The sequence below is a fragment of the Ambystoma mexicanum genome, chromosome 3q, assembly GCF_040938575.1.
Source record: "Ambystoma mexicanum isolate Mex_15411 chromosome 3q, UKY_AmexF1_1, whole genome shotgun sequence".
Taxonomy (NCBI): Eukaryota; Metazoa; Chordata; class Amphibia; order Caudata; family Ambystomatidae; genus Ambystoma; species Ambystoma mexicanum.
The window spans coordinates 890,304,463-890,321,604 of NC_090926.1; the positions used below are offsets into that span (position 1 = coordinate 890,304,463).

Below are 17,142 nucleotides of genomic sequence, written 5' to 3' on the forward strand. Positions count from 1 at the left end.
CAGTAGGCGACCAGTTTTGTCACCGCCTGCATGCTGCCTCTCCACGTATTTCCTGTAGTTGAGGTCACAAAGCCGCTCCCAAAGCTCCGAGCATCGTTGCTGTAATTCAAGTACTAGGTCTGTGTCCCCCCCGCTCTGGTACATTCACACTCCAATTCTTTCTCCACTTTCTCTAGCTCAGCTAGAACCCCCCCCTCAAGGCCCTTTGATTTGGAAATAGCGTCGCCCCTCAATACCACCTTGAAGGCCTCCCAAAGTGTACCAGCCGAATCTACACTGCCCGTGTTCTCCTCAAAGTACCTTATAATCGTCTCTCTAATATCCTCTCTGAAGACCGGGTCTCTGAGCGCCTCCGCCCGAAGGCGCCATGTTGGTATCCGCCCTCTGGGGCGGCCATATTGCCAGGCCATCACCAAGGGCGAATGGTCCGACAGGACCTTCGCTCTGTATTCAATCTGAGTAGTTGCTATTGCCACTTCTGGCGTGGCAAAGAAATAGTCTAGTCTCGTATACAACTGTTGAGGGGCCGAATAATGAGTACTGCAAGGCAGTGGGGTGTTTCAATCTCCAGACATCTTCTAGTCCAAAATCGTCTAATAGTACCCGTAAAGCCCTAGCCGCCGGGGTGGGCCTGTCCACTTTACTGTCGGACCTATCTATCTAGGGGTCAAGAACACAGTTGAAGTCCCCCCCCCCAGACAATAGGTTCCTCTGCGCACGGGCCCAGGCGTGTACATAAAGTCCTGAAGTATATAGCAGTATTCTGGTTGGGGGCATATGTATTAATAATACTCAGTCCTCTGTTCTCAATCAGTGCCCTTAGTATTACCAGCCAACTTCCGTGTCTACCTCCTCTCGTACAATTCTGAGTGGGACATGCGGGGCCACCCAGATCAGCACACCCCTGGCATAGGCCGAGTACGGGGAGCCCACCACCGTGCCACCCCATTTTTTCTTTACAAGGTCTAGTTTATGTTGGGTCAGGTGCGTTTCTTGTAGCAGGGCAATGTCGATCTTCTGCCGTTTAAGATACAACATGACTATTTCTTTTCAGGTAATTATTGAGTCCGCGGACGTTCCAGGTGGCAATCTTAAGGTCACCCATGGCAATTATGTGTCTTCCGACCCCATTTGCAGGAACCTCCAGCAGTTCGCATGACACAGAAGGCGTCCCACTGCAGCCACTCCGCGAATAAGCTCATTCCCCAACTAACTACACACACAACCAAACCCCTACTCCCCTTCCCCTCCCTCACCCGCCCTCCCCCCAACACCACACACCCCAACTGTTGCCCAGCTTCAACAACAGAGCTCAGGCACCCCCACATCTAGTTCCGCAAACACCGATCAGTGCACGGAGCCCAGTAGGGTGAGGTCGCCCTAATGGCCACCTAACCTAAACTATTGTGGGGAAAGAGTATCGCTCCATGGGGCTCCCGTTCAATAATAATCCCAGTGTTTGTGACAAACAGTACAACCAACTGACCTTCCATACCGAAGGTTCCGAACCGACTATAATCAAGTCTCAAAGTCCGTGAGTCGCGCCATCTTGCAACGCCATTTTACGCCTTCCGCAGCTCCTCCGAGTCCTTCTGGGGCCGGTCCGCCGATTCCTGGGGGCACCCCTGTGTGTCGAGCCACTCCATGGCATCCTCTGGGGTCTCGAAAAATAAAGTTTTATGCGCCTGTATAACCTTCAGTTTTGCAGGGTAAAGCAACATATATTTATAACCTGCCTCCCTCAGCCTCCGTTTCACAGTCCCAAAATTCATGCGGCTCCGCTGCACAGCTAAAGTGTAATCCGGATACGCCGTGATGTTTGCTGCTCCTCTCTTGATCGTGCCTCCTTTTCGAAAATGTTCCAATATTCTTTCCCGATCGCGGTAGTTAAGAATTTTGGCGATAATGGGTCTAGGCGGGTTTCCGGGAGGCGGCCTCCTCGTTAAGGCTCTATGCGCTCTTTCCACTGCGAAGCCTTGGGATAAGGCCCCTCCGGGTATCTCCTGCAGTAACATGGTCTCAACAAAGTCAGTAGGGTCACGGCCCTCCGTCCCCTCCGGTAGGCCCACAATGCGGATATTGTTGCGACGGGCTCGTCCTTCCGCCTCCTCCGCTCTACTTTCCAAGTTGCCCACCCTTTGAATTAGGGCGTGCAGTTTTGCCTTGTGGGTGGCGCAGTCCGCCGTATTCGGGCCAACTTCTTTTTCCAGGGACTCTGTGCGCTCTGCCAGAACCCTAACGTCCTGTCTCAGCAGATTGACGTCCTCCTGGACCTCCCCAACTTTGAGGTCCAATGCCGTTTTTAATTCAGAGACAGCCAGTTCTAATTTCGACTCCCAGGCTGCTCTCAGGTCCGCAATTGCCGCCAGGATTTCTTGATTAGAGCTCGAAGGCGTCGCGCCACCCACGGTCGATGCATCTTTATTCTTGGTGGCGTCCGGGCCCGGGGACGTCTTGGTGAAGTCGTCCAGCGTGGGCTGTTTCGCCTTGGGTTGCACTGCCTTACTTGACATGGTTCTGGGGATGTGCAGGTCTTCCGAATGATGAGTGGGCGCACTGCACGCTGGCCTGCTTAGGTCTTCCCGCTACTCTTTTCTATTCCGTCTCGGGCCTATGTCGGCCATTTTGAGTCGCCCTTTGTCCTCAACGTCTCTCGACTTTTCTTCTCCAATCTTCGCCGCCGTAGCTACTATGTCCTCCAAAAGTTCACAGTGCATAAGTAGCACTTTCACACGCTGGCATGCGTATCGTCGGTATTCAATAAGCAGTCACACCGCACTAATTTGCCCGGATCTGTTCAGGATCTCGGGAGCTCCGCTGGAACGCGTCCTCCTACATGGCTCTCGTAGCCACGCCCCCCCTTGGCCTGTCATGTTGTTTCCTATACTCTGCAGGCTGTGCTCTCAAAGGGAACGTCTCCCTATGAAAGGGAGTTATCTGCCTTCAAGCAAGTTCTTGACACCTTTACACAGCCAACACTTGGTTCTAGCTCCTCTCGTCAATTGGATCGGAACTCCCAGATTATCATTCTGCTTTAACAGGAGTGATGTTTAAAAATGTTGTCTGATGAAAAAGCCTCCATGCTTCAAGGGCACGCATTGGTACATGTCAACTTCATCACACAACAATGTTGTGACTAATTCTTGTACCATGCAATCATGGTACTAGCAACTGCCCTCATAGAAAATTCCTCAGCACTACAGGCAGGTTTTAGTCAATCTGAAGACAATCTGCGCCCTTACCTCAACATCCCTGAACTAGCACCCCCCTTCGCCAACGACCCTAATATTCTAGCTGCCATCTACAAAGATGTCATCACTAAAGCTATTAACGAAATAGCACCACTCGAATGGAAAAAAGAAAAGAAATCACTACACACCAACTCCTGGTTCACTGAAGAACTACAGTCATTGCGCTCTTGCAAAGGAGCAGCACTAAAAAACTGGCAAACCAACCCCTGACAAATTCAATTTAATCTCCCACCAATACAAAACAGCCATCACCACAGCCAAAGCCAATGCTTTCAACACACGCATCTCCAATGCCAAATCGCACTCTAAGGAAATCTTCGCCATCTTCAATGAGCTCATCTCCCCCCCCCCCCCCCAATACACCTGATGAAATAATCAAAGATGAACACTGGTGTGCTAGTATCTGCTAGTATTTGTGTAACATGGCAGTAAGCTGCCATGTTACACAAAATTGACCTTCTCCAAAAGAAAATCAAGGACCACTGCAAAGCCTTACTTCAACAGACAGGGACCAAGCCTACCAACTCCACACCCACCTCGTCCAAGTCCGCCATATCGGATTTCTCCTTCAGGGAAGTCACTGAACTAGAAGTTATCAACCTACTAAAAAATCTCAAACCCTCCCCTTGTAAAGGCGACATATGCCCACCCAAGCTCATCAAGGACTGTGCAGACTGCTTTGCGCCGCTTTCACAGCCTTCATCAATGCATCCTTCAAATCAGGCATTATCCCGGCTAGCCTCAAAGAGGCCTTGGTCCGCCCCCTCCTTAAAAAAACCACTCTCAACCCCCTACAACCTAACAATTACAGACCAATAACTACGGTGCCATTCCTTCTGAGATTACTGGACAAAGCCGCTCATAGCCAAATCCAACACTTTCTGGAAACTCACTCCATCCTAGGGACCAGGCAATCAGGCTTCCGAAAGGACACGGCACTGACACAGCCCTGGTGAATCTAAAGAATCAGATCACCCAAATCATGAACAAAGGCAAGCCAGCCCTACTGCTCCTCCTAGATCCTCCTAGATCTTTCAGCCACATTCGATCTGGTTGATCACAGGACCTTCACCTCACACCTCACTCACTCAGCTAACTTCTCTAAAGAAGCAGCTCTTTGGGTCACCTCCTTCCTCGAGGTAAGAGCCATGAAAGTCTTCTCGGACACAGCAAACGCCACACCCACCACAATCCATTGCGGAGTTCTTCAGGGATCCTGCACTGCACCCACACTATACAACTTGTTCACGAAGCCAGTCTTTGACAAGCTTGACTCACATGGTATCATGTATACGAATTACGCTGATGACACACAAGTACTTCTACCTCTCTCAGGATCATACCACGAAGATACCAAGGCACTCCACACGATCTACTCCACCAAATAGGCATGGATGGCGGTTAATGGCCTCTGCCTTAATGGGAACAAAACTGAAATCATGATACTAGGTCAACAGAGCACCCTAGACAAACTGGATAAGCTTTATGCCAACTTCCCCATTGACAACTCCATTATCCCCGTCTCCATAGCCGTCACGACACTGGGAGTGTACTTAGACTCTTCGCTGTCCATGACCAGACAAGTCAGTGCAATCACGTCCTCCTCTGCACATACCACCAAACTAATCAACACCATAAAACCCTACCTCTCAAAACCGACTGCCTCTCAATAGCCAAAGCAACCACTGGAACCAATCTGGACTATTGCAATGCCCTCCTGGCAGGCACATCAGCAAAAAACTTAAACCGACTACAAGTCACACAGAACAATTCTCTCTGGGCCGCTCTAAGCATCTCAAGAAGAGATCATATCTCCCAGGTCAGACACGCAGCCCATGGGCTCCCGATCAAAGAGCGGATCACACTCAAAATACTCACCCTCACACATAAATGCCTCTCTCTCTCTCCGCCCCTTCCTATCTCTCAGAGACCATCTCCAAACCCTCCTCCACACGTCCCACCAGGACGCAATACACCAACCTACTCCACATCCCACGCATCAATAGAGCCAAAGCCGGTGGCTTAAGCTTCCCCTATATTGCTGCTAAGTCCTGGAACGCACTACCGGCAGACATTAGAGCGGAAAACTCACTCCTGATTTTTCGCAGGAAACTGAAGACCACTTTCCTTGCACAATAATATGTAACTATCGCGAACCTATGTAAATATACTTCACTGTAAATTTATACAAATGTCATACTTGTTCCCGTAACCCTAGGGATTATCATGTATATGCAACTAAGATATGTCTGTAAGAAGCACCACGATGCCCCTGGGCTGATGTGCGCTCAACAAATCCGAATAAATAAACCTTTCCTAATCAACATTTGTTTGATCCACTACTTCTACAATCATACAGCCTCCCCTTCAACCCACAGTTGTATGTTTGTTTCGATCATACACCCACTTCTATCCTTGCACTCTTTCAGTTTTCCATTCCACCACATTTTGTTTGCCTTTGGGCGGGCTCACAATACACCACTATTTAGATGAGCCTTGGTGCTGTAAAACCACTATGGTGGTTATGAGCCCACTATAAAAGCATATGACATAACATTTGTAGACACTGACAAAGTGCGCCAGCCAGTCAAGGGTCGAGTACATCCAGATAATGGAGAAACTATAGAGGTCTTATTTTCTTTACAAACGGTGCACATCAAACTGCACATCAAACTGGCAGTGAAGAACACAGTATACCTTCACAAAAGCCATATTGGACAACTTCTCTCAGAGTGAAGGTAGGCTCAATTGAAGTCAACAGCAGCAAAAATGTGAAGTTCTTCAAACCTACGAGGAGACTTGCCAAACCTAGATGGCTTGTGTTATGCTGTTATCATGCTGTCCTCCCGTTAGTAGATTTAGCATGATGATGTCTCAAACAAAAGGGAGACATTCGTTGAGTTGAACAATGAAAAATCAAATCTCCCTTTTGTAGTGCAGTTTTAGGCAGTTCATTCTTCATAAGAAGGCAAACCATGCAAGTGCTGTGAAGCAGTGATACCCTCATTCCACCCACGTCCTTTAGTATTCACATTACATCACAAGACAAAGCAGCAGCCAGACTTGCAAAGAAGAGGGTCTGGTAGTTTATTTACAACATATTGTAGGGAAAATCACTGGCACAAAATAAATAAATGATGGGCGGTCTGGCTAACAGCAATACATTGACATTGAGGGCAGATCTGAAAGGCAAACCTCGAGGTATCTGAACATTTCAGAACTTGGTCCATTTCAAACAGCAGCGCTACAAAGATTTAACCAATGATTATTCTTAACTGAAATGTAAACACAAAATATTACATAACATTTGCAGAGCCAGGAAGGAAACCTAAATACCACCCTTTAAACATGGTGCTTCTCGATGGGGGACACAAAATAAGTTACCATGAGTAACTTAAACAATGTTGTTTTCATGTAAATTCAAACAAATACACTTTAGTGCTGTAGTCTTGTAGGGACATTAATAGCTGAACATATACCACAACCGTGGCTGTAAAAATTGAGATGCTACTGTATATTAACAAAGACCATAATAAAACTTGCAGTGTCATCCTGCCCATTGCGCGCATCTTTCATGTAAATATAGCACTTAGAAGTTCTTGAACAGCGGTGCTCCATAGATCGTCAACATGTGTTGAAGTGGGTTTGGAGTGGCAACTGCTTCATATCTTCAGCTGGTCGTCAAGCTGATCCTTTATTGCGTTGCAACTTCATTACACAGGCAGAGGATGATGCACTCCTTTACCTTATTTGGGCCCTACTCGTTAAGAGCTATCGACACTTGTGAACTATCAATAATGGTATTTCTTTTTAGAAAAAGAGGTATAAAGAAATATACATATTTAGAGATTAAAGAATAGACTGCTTTACATTTCAGTGCTTCTTTTTGAATGCAATTTTCTTAAAATAAAAAATGGTAGAAATTGAATGTTTAGAAGCTGAATTTTAGAACCTATCACTTGAGTATTCGTGACTTGCACATCTATTCTAAGTAACCTCTGGACTGGATTCCAAGAGGGGTGGCAAAACCTGTCTAACCACAAATAAATGTGTTACTCATGTGATAGAGTTATTCAAATTCAACTTTTAAAATACATGAATTTGAAAAAGGAAAGTTGTTCATGTTAGAAGGGAAGATAGACAAGGCATTTCTGTTCTTCAATGATGGCATGAGATTGTTTTCCAGGTGTTGCTATAAATCTTGGGTTTCAGAAATGGGTGTACCTATATTTTCATATCTGAATGTGCTGCTCGATTCCTTTAAAATGTCCTAAAAATAGAATACTAGCTGTATCCTGCATACCATCTGTCCATCTAGTATGTTGGTTTGTACATTTAACTGCTTTCTGTTCTATTAAAGAATCTACTTTCGACTGTTCTGTCATCTAGTGTTGAAAGTGTTTGCTTGCACCCATTTCCCACAGACATTCTATGGGCCTCATTACGAGTCCGTGGTAGCTGTGCCGGAAAAACCGGCAGGCTGCCGCCAGACCCGTAATACCATTCTGCCACCGTGATTGCCGGAATCAGCAGGGCATTACAACCCCGGTGACCCGGTAGTTTCGGAGGCGGAATTCTGTAAATCCCCATTCCCATGGAGTCCTAAAGCACTCCATGGGGATGGGGACAATGGAAACACTGGTTCCGTCTATGACAGAGCCGGTGTTTCCATGTCCGCCTGCAGGCGGGTGGTGTTAATCTCGGCAGGTCAAACCTGGCGGGAGTGACACCTCCTGCCTGCAGGAATCTGAATCAGCCGGTCCGGAAAGAACGGCGGCGGCGGTTTTACCGCCACCTTTCTTTACGGACCGGCAGGGTCGTAATGAGGCCCTATGTCTTTTATATATATATCAATGGATAACTATTTCACATGCCCAAGTAGAGGAAACCAATTTCATTAGGTTGATACTTACATAGGGAAACGTATAATTTCAGCACAATGCTTGGTTAGGAGGGCTTTATTAGATGCTACAAATGAGGAAATAAGGTCACACTTAAACAAAATGAAATTTAAAATCTTTCAAAATGGCTGCCCTACATTGGGCAGTTCCACAAAACGTCTAGTTAACATACACTTTCAATAAGGATTATTTTCCTGCTATGTTCTGGACATGGAAGATAGGTGGTCTGCGGTGTAGGAGTTATTGAGTTTATGATTTAAATCATCAGAAAACAGATCAGTGAAATGTGAACGTGGGTCTATGGCCAAAAATCATGAATGGCATTTTACCAGGTTGACTGCAAATGGGACTCCACTTTGCTCTCATCCCATACACACCTGTGTATGCCCACAGAGTCACTCTAGAATGGTGCACACCAGTACAAAGTGACCGTTGGTGGTGGTTAGTGATACACTTCAGCCCCGCAATAGATCATTTGGCCAGTAACATATATTAGCACACGCTGCAAGAAAGTATGGCTTTTACAGGTGTTTATCGTTAAAGACAGCAAACAAATAACGCTTGTTTACCCCCTCCAAACCAAGACATGATGATATTTCTACTTTCTACAGCATTAATGGCAATGCAGTGCTATAGCATTTAAATTAATCCCCTAGTATTTTATTTTATTCAAGCCACAAAGAAAACTGGTGGCTGTCAATTAAGAAAACTTTATACAGGTATAATACAGTTTTGGCGAACAAAGTTAAATATTACAGCATTACATGCAGAGGCACCTGGGGCAGGTCTCCATTTTGTTTTTCCACAGTACGCATGCTCAGCCTTAACAAGTTGTCATGCTATTCTCTTTTTCACTTTCTTCAATACTACCTACCATATACAGCCATTAACTTGCATCTAGGATTCTGTTTTCAATTGAGCCAAATCAGTTACAAACAGTTTTTCTTTGGATGGTACTGACATTGTGTCTAAAGGATAAACATTTCTGGGGGAGTGCAGATATTAGAAAAAACAAGATGGCTTGTTCTGTTTTGTGCTAATAATCTCGGCAAGAGTTCTATCTGTACACAGTGCATTTACAAACCAAGTTTAAAACAGACAAATATGTGTGATATGCAAACTATTACAGGATCATGTTTAATATGAAATATAGGGCTTTATCCTCCATGTAACCTCCCCGTCACTCCCATAAAAAACACAGATATTATTTACCAATTAGCACACAGCAGCAGACACATGGCTAAAGGGAACGTGAAAAGCAAAGATAAGTAGCAAGAATAATATGAAATAATAATTTGATTGTATAAGTAAAACTAGATGCTAAACAACATTACCCCATTCTGTTAATAGCATTCTCATTCAAAATACGATAATCCACAAACTAACATTTTCAGTGCAATCTGATAGTGTATGTGGATACTGTTCTAAGTTAATAAAGCTATCCCTTTACCAATTCAGACATTAACTATACCCTCAAATGTCTAGGCAGGAGTCATTCGGCTATCCAGGAGCATACTTCGGTTAAACATTTCCACAAGCAGAAGCATGCTATCATGCTGGAAAGACCTAGCCTATCTGAATATACATGTACATCTCTCAGGGGAAGAGGCTATACAAAGCATTACATGTTCATCGTTGAAATGCACCTACATGTTCACCTTTGAACGGTAACTTACTCCCTGAGCTCAGTATCTATACAAAGTCACTTGTGCCATGCTAGCATTAACTTAAGTGAATGGCCTCTCAATATAAATGTGGTGGGTTAACTAACTAAGCTTTACAGGGAACCTTTTCGCAGGAATAGGCCTGTGGTTGAAGCATATCATAGAAAAACTGTAGCTAGATTATATATACTTCAATATCCAACAAGGTGCTCTGCAGCGTGGAGGAAAAGAAGTTAAAGAAAGGTAACTATTCCTTATTGACATCACTAGGAGAACGCTCTGCGTTTCCCCTAAGGAAATAGTGACATATACAGCCAGAACACAACATTCTAAGAGAAACATCATTCGTGATTCTGGAAAGAGTGGCTTCCTCTTGACGGATATACTTTGCAATTACTAGAATGGCATTGCATATGCACCTGAAAACAAAACAGTGGATTCTAATAGACCAGGTTGCCAGGAAGGAGGGGGTCTGAAAGGGACTGACAGCGAGAAAATGGCAGTGAGAGATGGAGAGAAAAAGTGAGAGAGAAAGAAAGCAAGAGAAAGCAGAAGAGAGCAAGAGACCGAGATAGTGAGAGACTTTGTTCCACATGAGCTTTTGCTCTTACATTGGCATCTATAGTACAATTGCCATCAGGAAAACTCACCAGCCAATTTTGCTCATCTGAATGCCCTTTTAGAAAGGACAGAAAAAACGGTGATCGAGGGCTCGGGCAACTGGCCTGAAGGGGGATGGTATAAGAGGGTTTTCCCCTCAGAGGTTCTGGTTTGCTCTGGGTCAGAGTAAGTCAAGTGGGTGACTAGGAAAATGAATCTGTAACGTGGCCGCCTTCCTTCTCCTACCCTTAGGTACACTCTCAATAACCCAAGAGTGCACTTGGCTGAGAGATCAGAGTTTGGATGTTTGTACTGTGTCTTAGTCCACAATCGATATGAATCTGATAATGCTTTTACAGAGTTATGGGTTTACAATAGTGAATGGGTCGTGAGCAATGGAGAGGGGCATCATCCCTGCCCCCCCATTCCCTAAATGCTTCAGTGTAATATATCAACTTACAAAGCACAAACCCAAACTTGCTCATTTACTGGGCAACACAAAAGCTGGAGTAAAATGTAACTGCATAGAAATCAGCCTCAGTGTGGACAGAACAATCAACTAAAACGCAATCACAAGCCTATAAAACAAGGGGCAGAGTCACAGTTGCTGGTAGTAACTGACGTACCCTTGACTTAATCCTGAATAGAGACTATTTGATTCTCAATGATGTTATCAAGAGTCATTCTGATCTACTCCTGGATAGAGAAGAGGTAAGTCATGTAAGTCATAAGTAAGTTATAGTTACTACCAGTAATGTGCTTGTGAGTCAAATAGCTTTTATCCAGGAGTAACTCAGTTACCTGGTAACATGTTTGTGAATAAGCCCCAAAATGGTTGAGCTTCAGAAAAAAAGACATCTGAAAACTAGGGGACTGTCGGGGTTTGGAGGAACTTTCCAACCTCCGTGGGATTTGCTGGTACTTACAAACCACCATCCTCGGAAGAATAATACAAAGGGCAACAATAATTCAAAACCACCACTATTCTACAACAGGAACACACTTTGTCTCATTCTGAGCTGAATGAAAATTGAACAACCTTTTTAAGGGTTATATTCTAAACCGAACTAACATTTTTTACAAGTGGAGAGTCTAGACTGTGCTTAGGACAATAATGTACAAGTTACTGTTTTTACAAGGTTTCAGTGCTCTGAGATCTAGAAGGCCAAGGAACACTCAAATATTATAGTAAATAAGCAATCAGCCAGAATAAGGACAAATAAATGTGCCTCAGGGGGTCTCTAGGAGACAGCATCTCTATTTTTAAATAACTAAATTGATAAAGACACGATAGCCAACAAGGGGGTATCATAGGGAATTCACAAAAAGTAAATCAAACGGCATCATCCTCCTTAGATAAGGTTCCATAACAGTACTAACACGAAATATGGAGAGTGATTTTTTTCAATGTCTGTGCAAGCAGAAATACCCCTTGTTAGCATTAGAACTGCATACATTACACAGTGCACCTCCTCACCTCACAAACTCTGTTTTGGGAAACCTTAAAGGCCCCGTTGGTTAGGCCTTAAATCCTGAGTTGCGTTAAACACTATACAATATTCTGATAAGAACGACTGACACTGTTCCAGTAAGAGTGATCAGTAGGCGAGTGTGATAGTCGAATGGCAGTATTAAAGCTCATTGTCACAGACTTTCTTAAAGATCGTATGCAAAGTCGTCGCTTCCTTTGGGAAAGGGGAGTGGAGGTGTCACTTCCAACCATTATCCTTCCTCTGGCACCACGGGCAGTGTAATGGAAAGCAGCGGTTATTAGGTACCGCTGGGGTGCCAAACCTGCCACATCACGCTCTACTAGCACATGGGAGGCACTGATTTCAGCTGAGCCATGTAGGAGCATGCAGCACTGGCGGAAGGTACTGGAGAGGGGGACTGGGGCCGAATGTGAAATGCAAGTCCTGGCTCACTCTGTCCTGCTGCAAAGCAACCTCTACCTCTTACTGCACTTATGGAGCTCCTCTTGGTCTAGGAGGTGTTGAAAAGTAACATTTTCCAGGATAACCTTCAATTTCTTTGACATGGTCCAGGACAATTTACAGAAATTAGATTGCTTCCTGTGTCACATGTAACATCTCACTTGCTCTCCAACAACCAGCTGCAAAAAAATGCGTATGTGCACTTACTGTGAACTTGGAGGTCCTAAAGTATGCTGGATGAAAAGCACTGTGATGCATAGAGCAGAATTCCTTTCTCTGCACATCAGAGTATAGGAAACATGCTCAGAATCGCAAAAAGCTGACACAGGGTCAGTTCTCAGTAAATCTTTGGTCTCTGTGCCGAGAGAGCCAATATAGGCGAGGTGTACAAAGTCGGTCTGCAGTCACAAGAGCCACCTCCCAAAAGGATCACTGCTTGAAGGGTCTCAAGGTAACTCCTTTTTTTCTTGAATATTATGCATCTTCAAGGAAAATAAATAATTGGTTTTAGATGCTAAATGACGGATTTTAATGCAGAGTCAGAAATGTTCAAATTAGATCATGCTGTATCTATCAGGGGACAAATGCTGGATCGATTAGAGGGGCTGTAGGTGCAAACAAAAAGCAATACGATTAACCAGGATAATTGATGGCTCACATTTTAAACATTTTGTTTAATATGGTTGATGAGAAGAATGTCCCAAGCAGGAGCAGTACTATGGAGTTTTGGGTTGTCATTTGTTTGAATATGCTGAATTTTCTCACACCCTCTAGCATTATGTCCTGTCAATTTCTATAGCGCCAATTCCTGAAGAGAAACTGAAGTAGTATTGTTGCTCTTCTGTAATGTAGCTGGGAGAGTTCCCAGAGTTGGTGGTATAGTTTGTTGTGTACCACAAGAAAAAAATGTCAATTTGGATTTGGGGTACTTTTGGGATTGGATGCACTGAAAATATAATTAAATGGCCTTTATAGTCACAAATGGGCCCGGGGTAACATTCCACAGATATATGGCAGCATCCAGGATATAGAGGTCTGTCCTAAATAGCCATTTGGGATTTAGGTGCTCTGTGCTTCCTTTTTCATAACAGAACCAAGCAGAAATCCTGAAAATGGGAGGGGCAGACGCTGAAACACTTAAGTTCGATGGGCCAGTTGGAGGGCTCATACAACTACATCCCAGATATTGACAAGACTCCCAATTAATGTGCACCCCATACAAGGACCAAGAGCATCAACCTTCAACTTTCCTGTCCGATAAACAATCCTCCCATTCCTCCAAAATGACAATCCGGTGGAATGGAGAAGAGATGTAGGTGGCCATAATATGCCTGGACTGTCAAACTACACCACTTACTATCGGCCCTCAAAGCACTTCATGTCTTGCAGTGATATCAAGCATTGCATTATAAACACTGCTCCTATGGGAACAGAAGTGCAGCATGCCTAGAGAAACAGTTGTCACACTGCATGCCAACTGGGAACACTGTCAACCAAGGACCAACTGTTTAATCAACAAACCTTCATGCATCTCAAACATGGAGGTGGACAAGGCCATTAATTCTGGAAAGCCATTAACCCAAGCATGAACGCCGTACCCAACCGCATGCACTTCAAGGTTCTCTAAAGGGATCAATTCAGGTGAGCTTTCATCTGAGGAGCCTTGATAGACAAGTCCCGGGAATGAGGAATTCCTGCTTGGGAAGTCATACCAAACATTCAATTGGACTCTACCTACCTGCAACTCTGTAAACTGTTTTTTTTACCTTGCTGTGATTAGAAGTGTAACAAAGGTGACATGCAAAGCTCCATAAAAACTCGCAAATTCAAAAGACATTTTTGAAGCCTCACAGTGCTCATTAATCCTAATTATTTTAAAGTGGTTAGCTGTAAGTCCCTTTTCACATAAACTCCTTGAGTGGATCCTGATTTGTGTGGCTCAATAGCCAAGGGCTGCAGTCTGCAGTTGGCTGCTGTGGGGAACAATGTTCACAGAATATCTAGAGCAAGTGGGGCGAAACATGAGGTACATCTTATTTGCTTATGATTTGGGCTAGATAAAGTTCATATTCTAACTGGGACCTCTTGATACTCTTGTAGGAAGCTGAACAGGGTGGCTAAGTCCTCATGAGGCATTTTAGTTGCGTGAGCCCCGCTCGGGATGTTATCAGCTCTAAGAACCACTAGCCTCCCATTTTGTTTCTGAAAAAGGGCAGGGAACACCTTGGTTCCCAGGACTGCAAAAAGAGCAAAGCAGAATAGTTCAACCACTGGAAAAGAGGGACCAATACACATAGTGCCTTAAATCTAGTGAAAAGCAGTGCAGTGTGCGACGATACTCAAATATGATCATATTTCCACAAAGCCAGAGCTGCCGCAGAGCAGTGTTTCATGGTGGTGAAGTTTCATGGTGAGCAATGCTTGGATCCCAAAGTAAAGCATGTTCACATAATGCAGCAGTTCTGAATAAAAAACACCGATCATCAAGGATTGTAAAGACCTTTCCACTCATTCCAGGCCATCAACTCACCAACTCTCAGATATACTCCTGTGACTGCCCAGCACAGAATATAGCGATCACACAAGAAGATCTTCAGCACCACAAAGTCATACAAACAGCAAATCTCAAATTACATAACACTGAGTTAATTTGTAGAGGCAGAAGCAGAACTTCATCCAGCCGCATCAAAGAGGAGAACCTTGGATTACTAAACCAGGGTACACAGGCCGACAAGGTCCATCATTTGGTAAAGGACAAGGTGTTTGGCCTTTGAAGAGAATGAGCTGGGATCGCCAACATGCCGATCCTTGTTAAGGGGAGTTCAGAGTGTGTCACTGTCCACGTCACCTTTCGGCAAATGTAGGTAGACAATGGCGGCATGCCATTCTACCCATATAAATGTAGTTCAAGCAATTGCAGACATTTTGTCAAAGTGTTCCAAAAAAGAAGGTTTATAAGAAAAATGCAAAACGGTAAATTACAGACTGCCTTGCATTAAAGTCAGGAGCGCAAGCCAGTAGAACAGGATACGATTCATGAAGTTGTTACAAGAATATATATAGCACCAGATATGTGAATGTAACCCTTTTAAGGGCACTGGATAATTCCCTCGATTACAGAGGAAATAAACAAGTTACTTGTTGTCTAGGTAAATCTCAAGGCAGGGTAGAGGTGGTCGTGGTTTGGTTTAATGATTTTAATAGGGTTGGAATGAGGAAGCCATTGCTCTGTGCCCCTCAATCAGCCACAGCTGTTAGTGTGATGTGAATTTCTGGAATAGCAGCAAATCAAGTCTCTAAATATGAGGCAGCTTTAGGCCACAGAATGCCCGATGAAAGACAAACCTTCAATTGGATAACTCGACTCCTCTTTTGCACATGCAACTCACTGTGTGTGTGCAAATAGAAAAAACTCCTTAAATTAAAAAAATGACCTCACAGGATTGTACAGAGGTGAAATTCACGATAAAATATACACTTTTTAAAAATTCAAAATGTTAGGGCTGTTTGGCTTGCCCCTTGCATATGATCTTTAAGAAATTCAGGATCAGTGTGGGACTCCCCTTGCCAGATTCGACCTCCCTGTATTTACGAACATTCTACCTGCTGATTCCAGACCGACACACCTGCCACCTGCCTATGTGCACCATTTTCACCAGTCTGCTAGGATTTACCTGACAGATTGTTCCCATAGGCATAGAAAGGAAAGTACTATGTCCAGTCTTAATCATTAGGATAAATCTACCAACATCCCATGCCAGACTCAGACTACTATGCAAGTCTGCAGGGAGCAAAGTGCAGATTGGTAGGCAAATTTACAAATGCTACTATGTTGGCACCTGACACTACACTAGAAATGCCACTGTCTCACAATAGACAATTTGCACAAGAATTGTATTGTTTAAATGTTTTTGCCAAAGGCACTGGACAGGCAACGGCCCTGTGAGAAATAAACCATTGATCCTTTCCCTTCCAACTTCCACTTACGGGAAAACTCCTATGAGGTTAAAGTCCTTGTATGGAAGCGTCTTGAACTAGCAGATCTATCCTATTGGTCAACTTTGTTAATTACACGTTTTTCCCAATAAAGGATGGTCTCCAAAGGTTTCATTCAAGGCCTATTAACACATGCCCTATGGCTTTTAATTTAGCATTGGGTGCCACATATGAAAGACAAGCATGCACTTATCTACGGATCTTAAGGTACATGTTTCGCGTAATGAAGCAGTCTTTCTAGAATAGTACAATCCTATAAACAAATGGGAAGATGTCAGGAGCAGTTACTCCTGCTTTGGAGAAGGTGGCTTGGTAGGAGAAAACATGCTGGATAGAGTTCGGGGCGGATATTTCTGTGATGGGTCGGGAAGAGTGAGAGCCTCTGGGGCAGATTTCTTCCTTGGCCGGTCCTTCGGAACGGAGAGAAATTCGGGTGCGTCTGTAGACAGCGGCGTCGATGGAGCACTCGAAGGAGCGCTGCGGGTGGAAGAAGGCAGAGAAATGTCAGTTATCGCGATGGCAGGAGGGAAAACACCAATCTTCTTGTTGGTGGCTTCTTGAGTGGCTCGTTCAAACTCCCGAACTTCATCCATCGTCATGTCTTCAATAAGAAAAGAAACAGAAAGCACAATGTTGACTCTGTAAAAGGTCATTTCAGAGGCAGGAGGATGGCATTCATTTTGAACAAATAATAACGCAATGCAACAACTTAATGGTCCAATAATTTCCTTTTGTGCCATTCTACAGGACACATACTGAATAATCATCGATTCTTACGGCGTATCATTGTGTTGGG

General features: G+C 44.3%; 1 protein-coding gene across 3 annotated transcripts in view; it reads right to left on the reverse strand.

Moving 5' to 3' along the window:
- Nucleotides 1–17,142, reverse strand: part of PITPNC1 (phosphatidylinositol transfer protein cytoplasmic 1) — a 1,942,040-nt gene that overhangs the window by 102,273 nt on the left and 1,822,625 nt on the right. The window contains exon 11 of one of the 3 annotated variants that reach the window (XM_069655032.1): nt 15,287–16,947. The exons of 1 other annotated variant lie outside the window; for it this stretch is intronic. In XM_069655032.1, coding sequence (XP_069511133.1) covers nt 16,942–16,947 — 6 coding nt within the window. In that variant the 3' untranslated portion in view covers nt 15,287–16,941. Of the gene's footprint in view, nt 1–15,286; nt 16,948–17,142 lie in introns of those variants that run through there. One more of the 3 variants, XM_069655031.1, reaches the window with a different exon arrangement.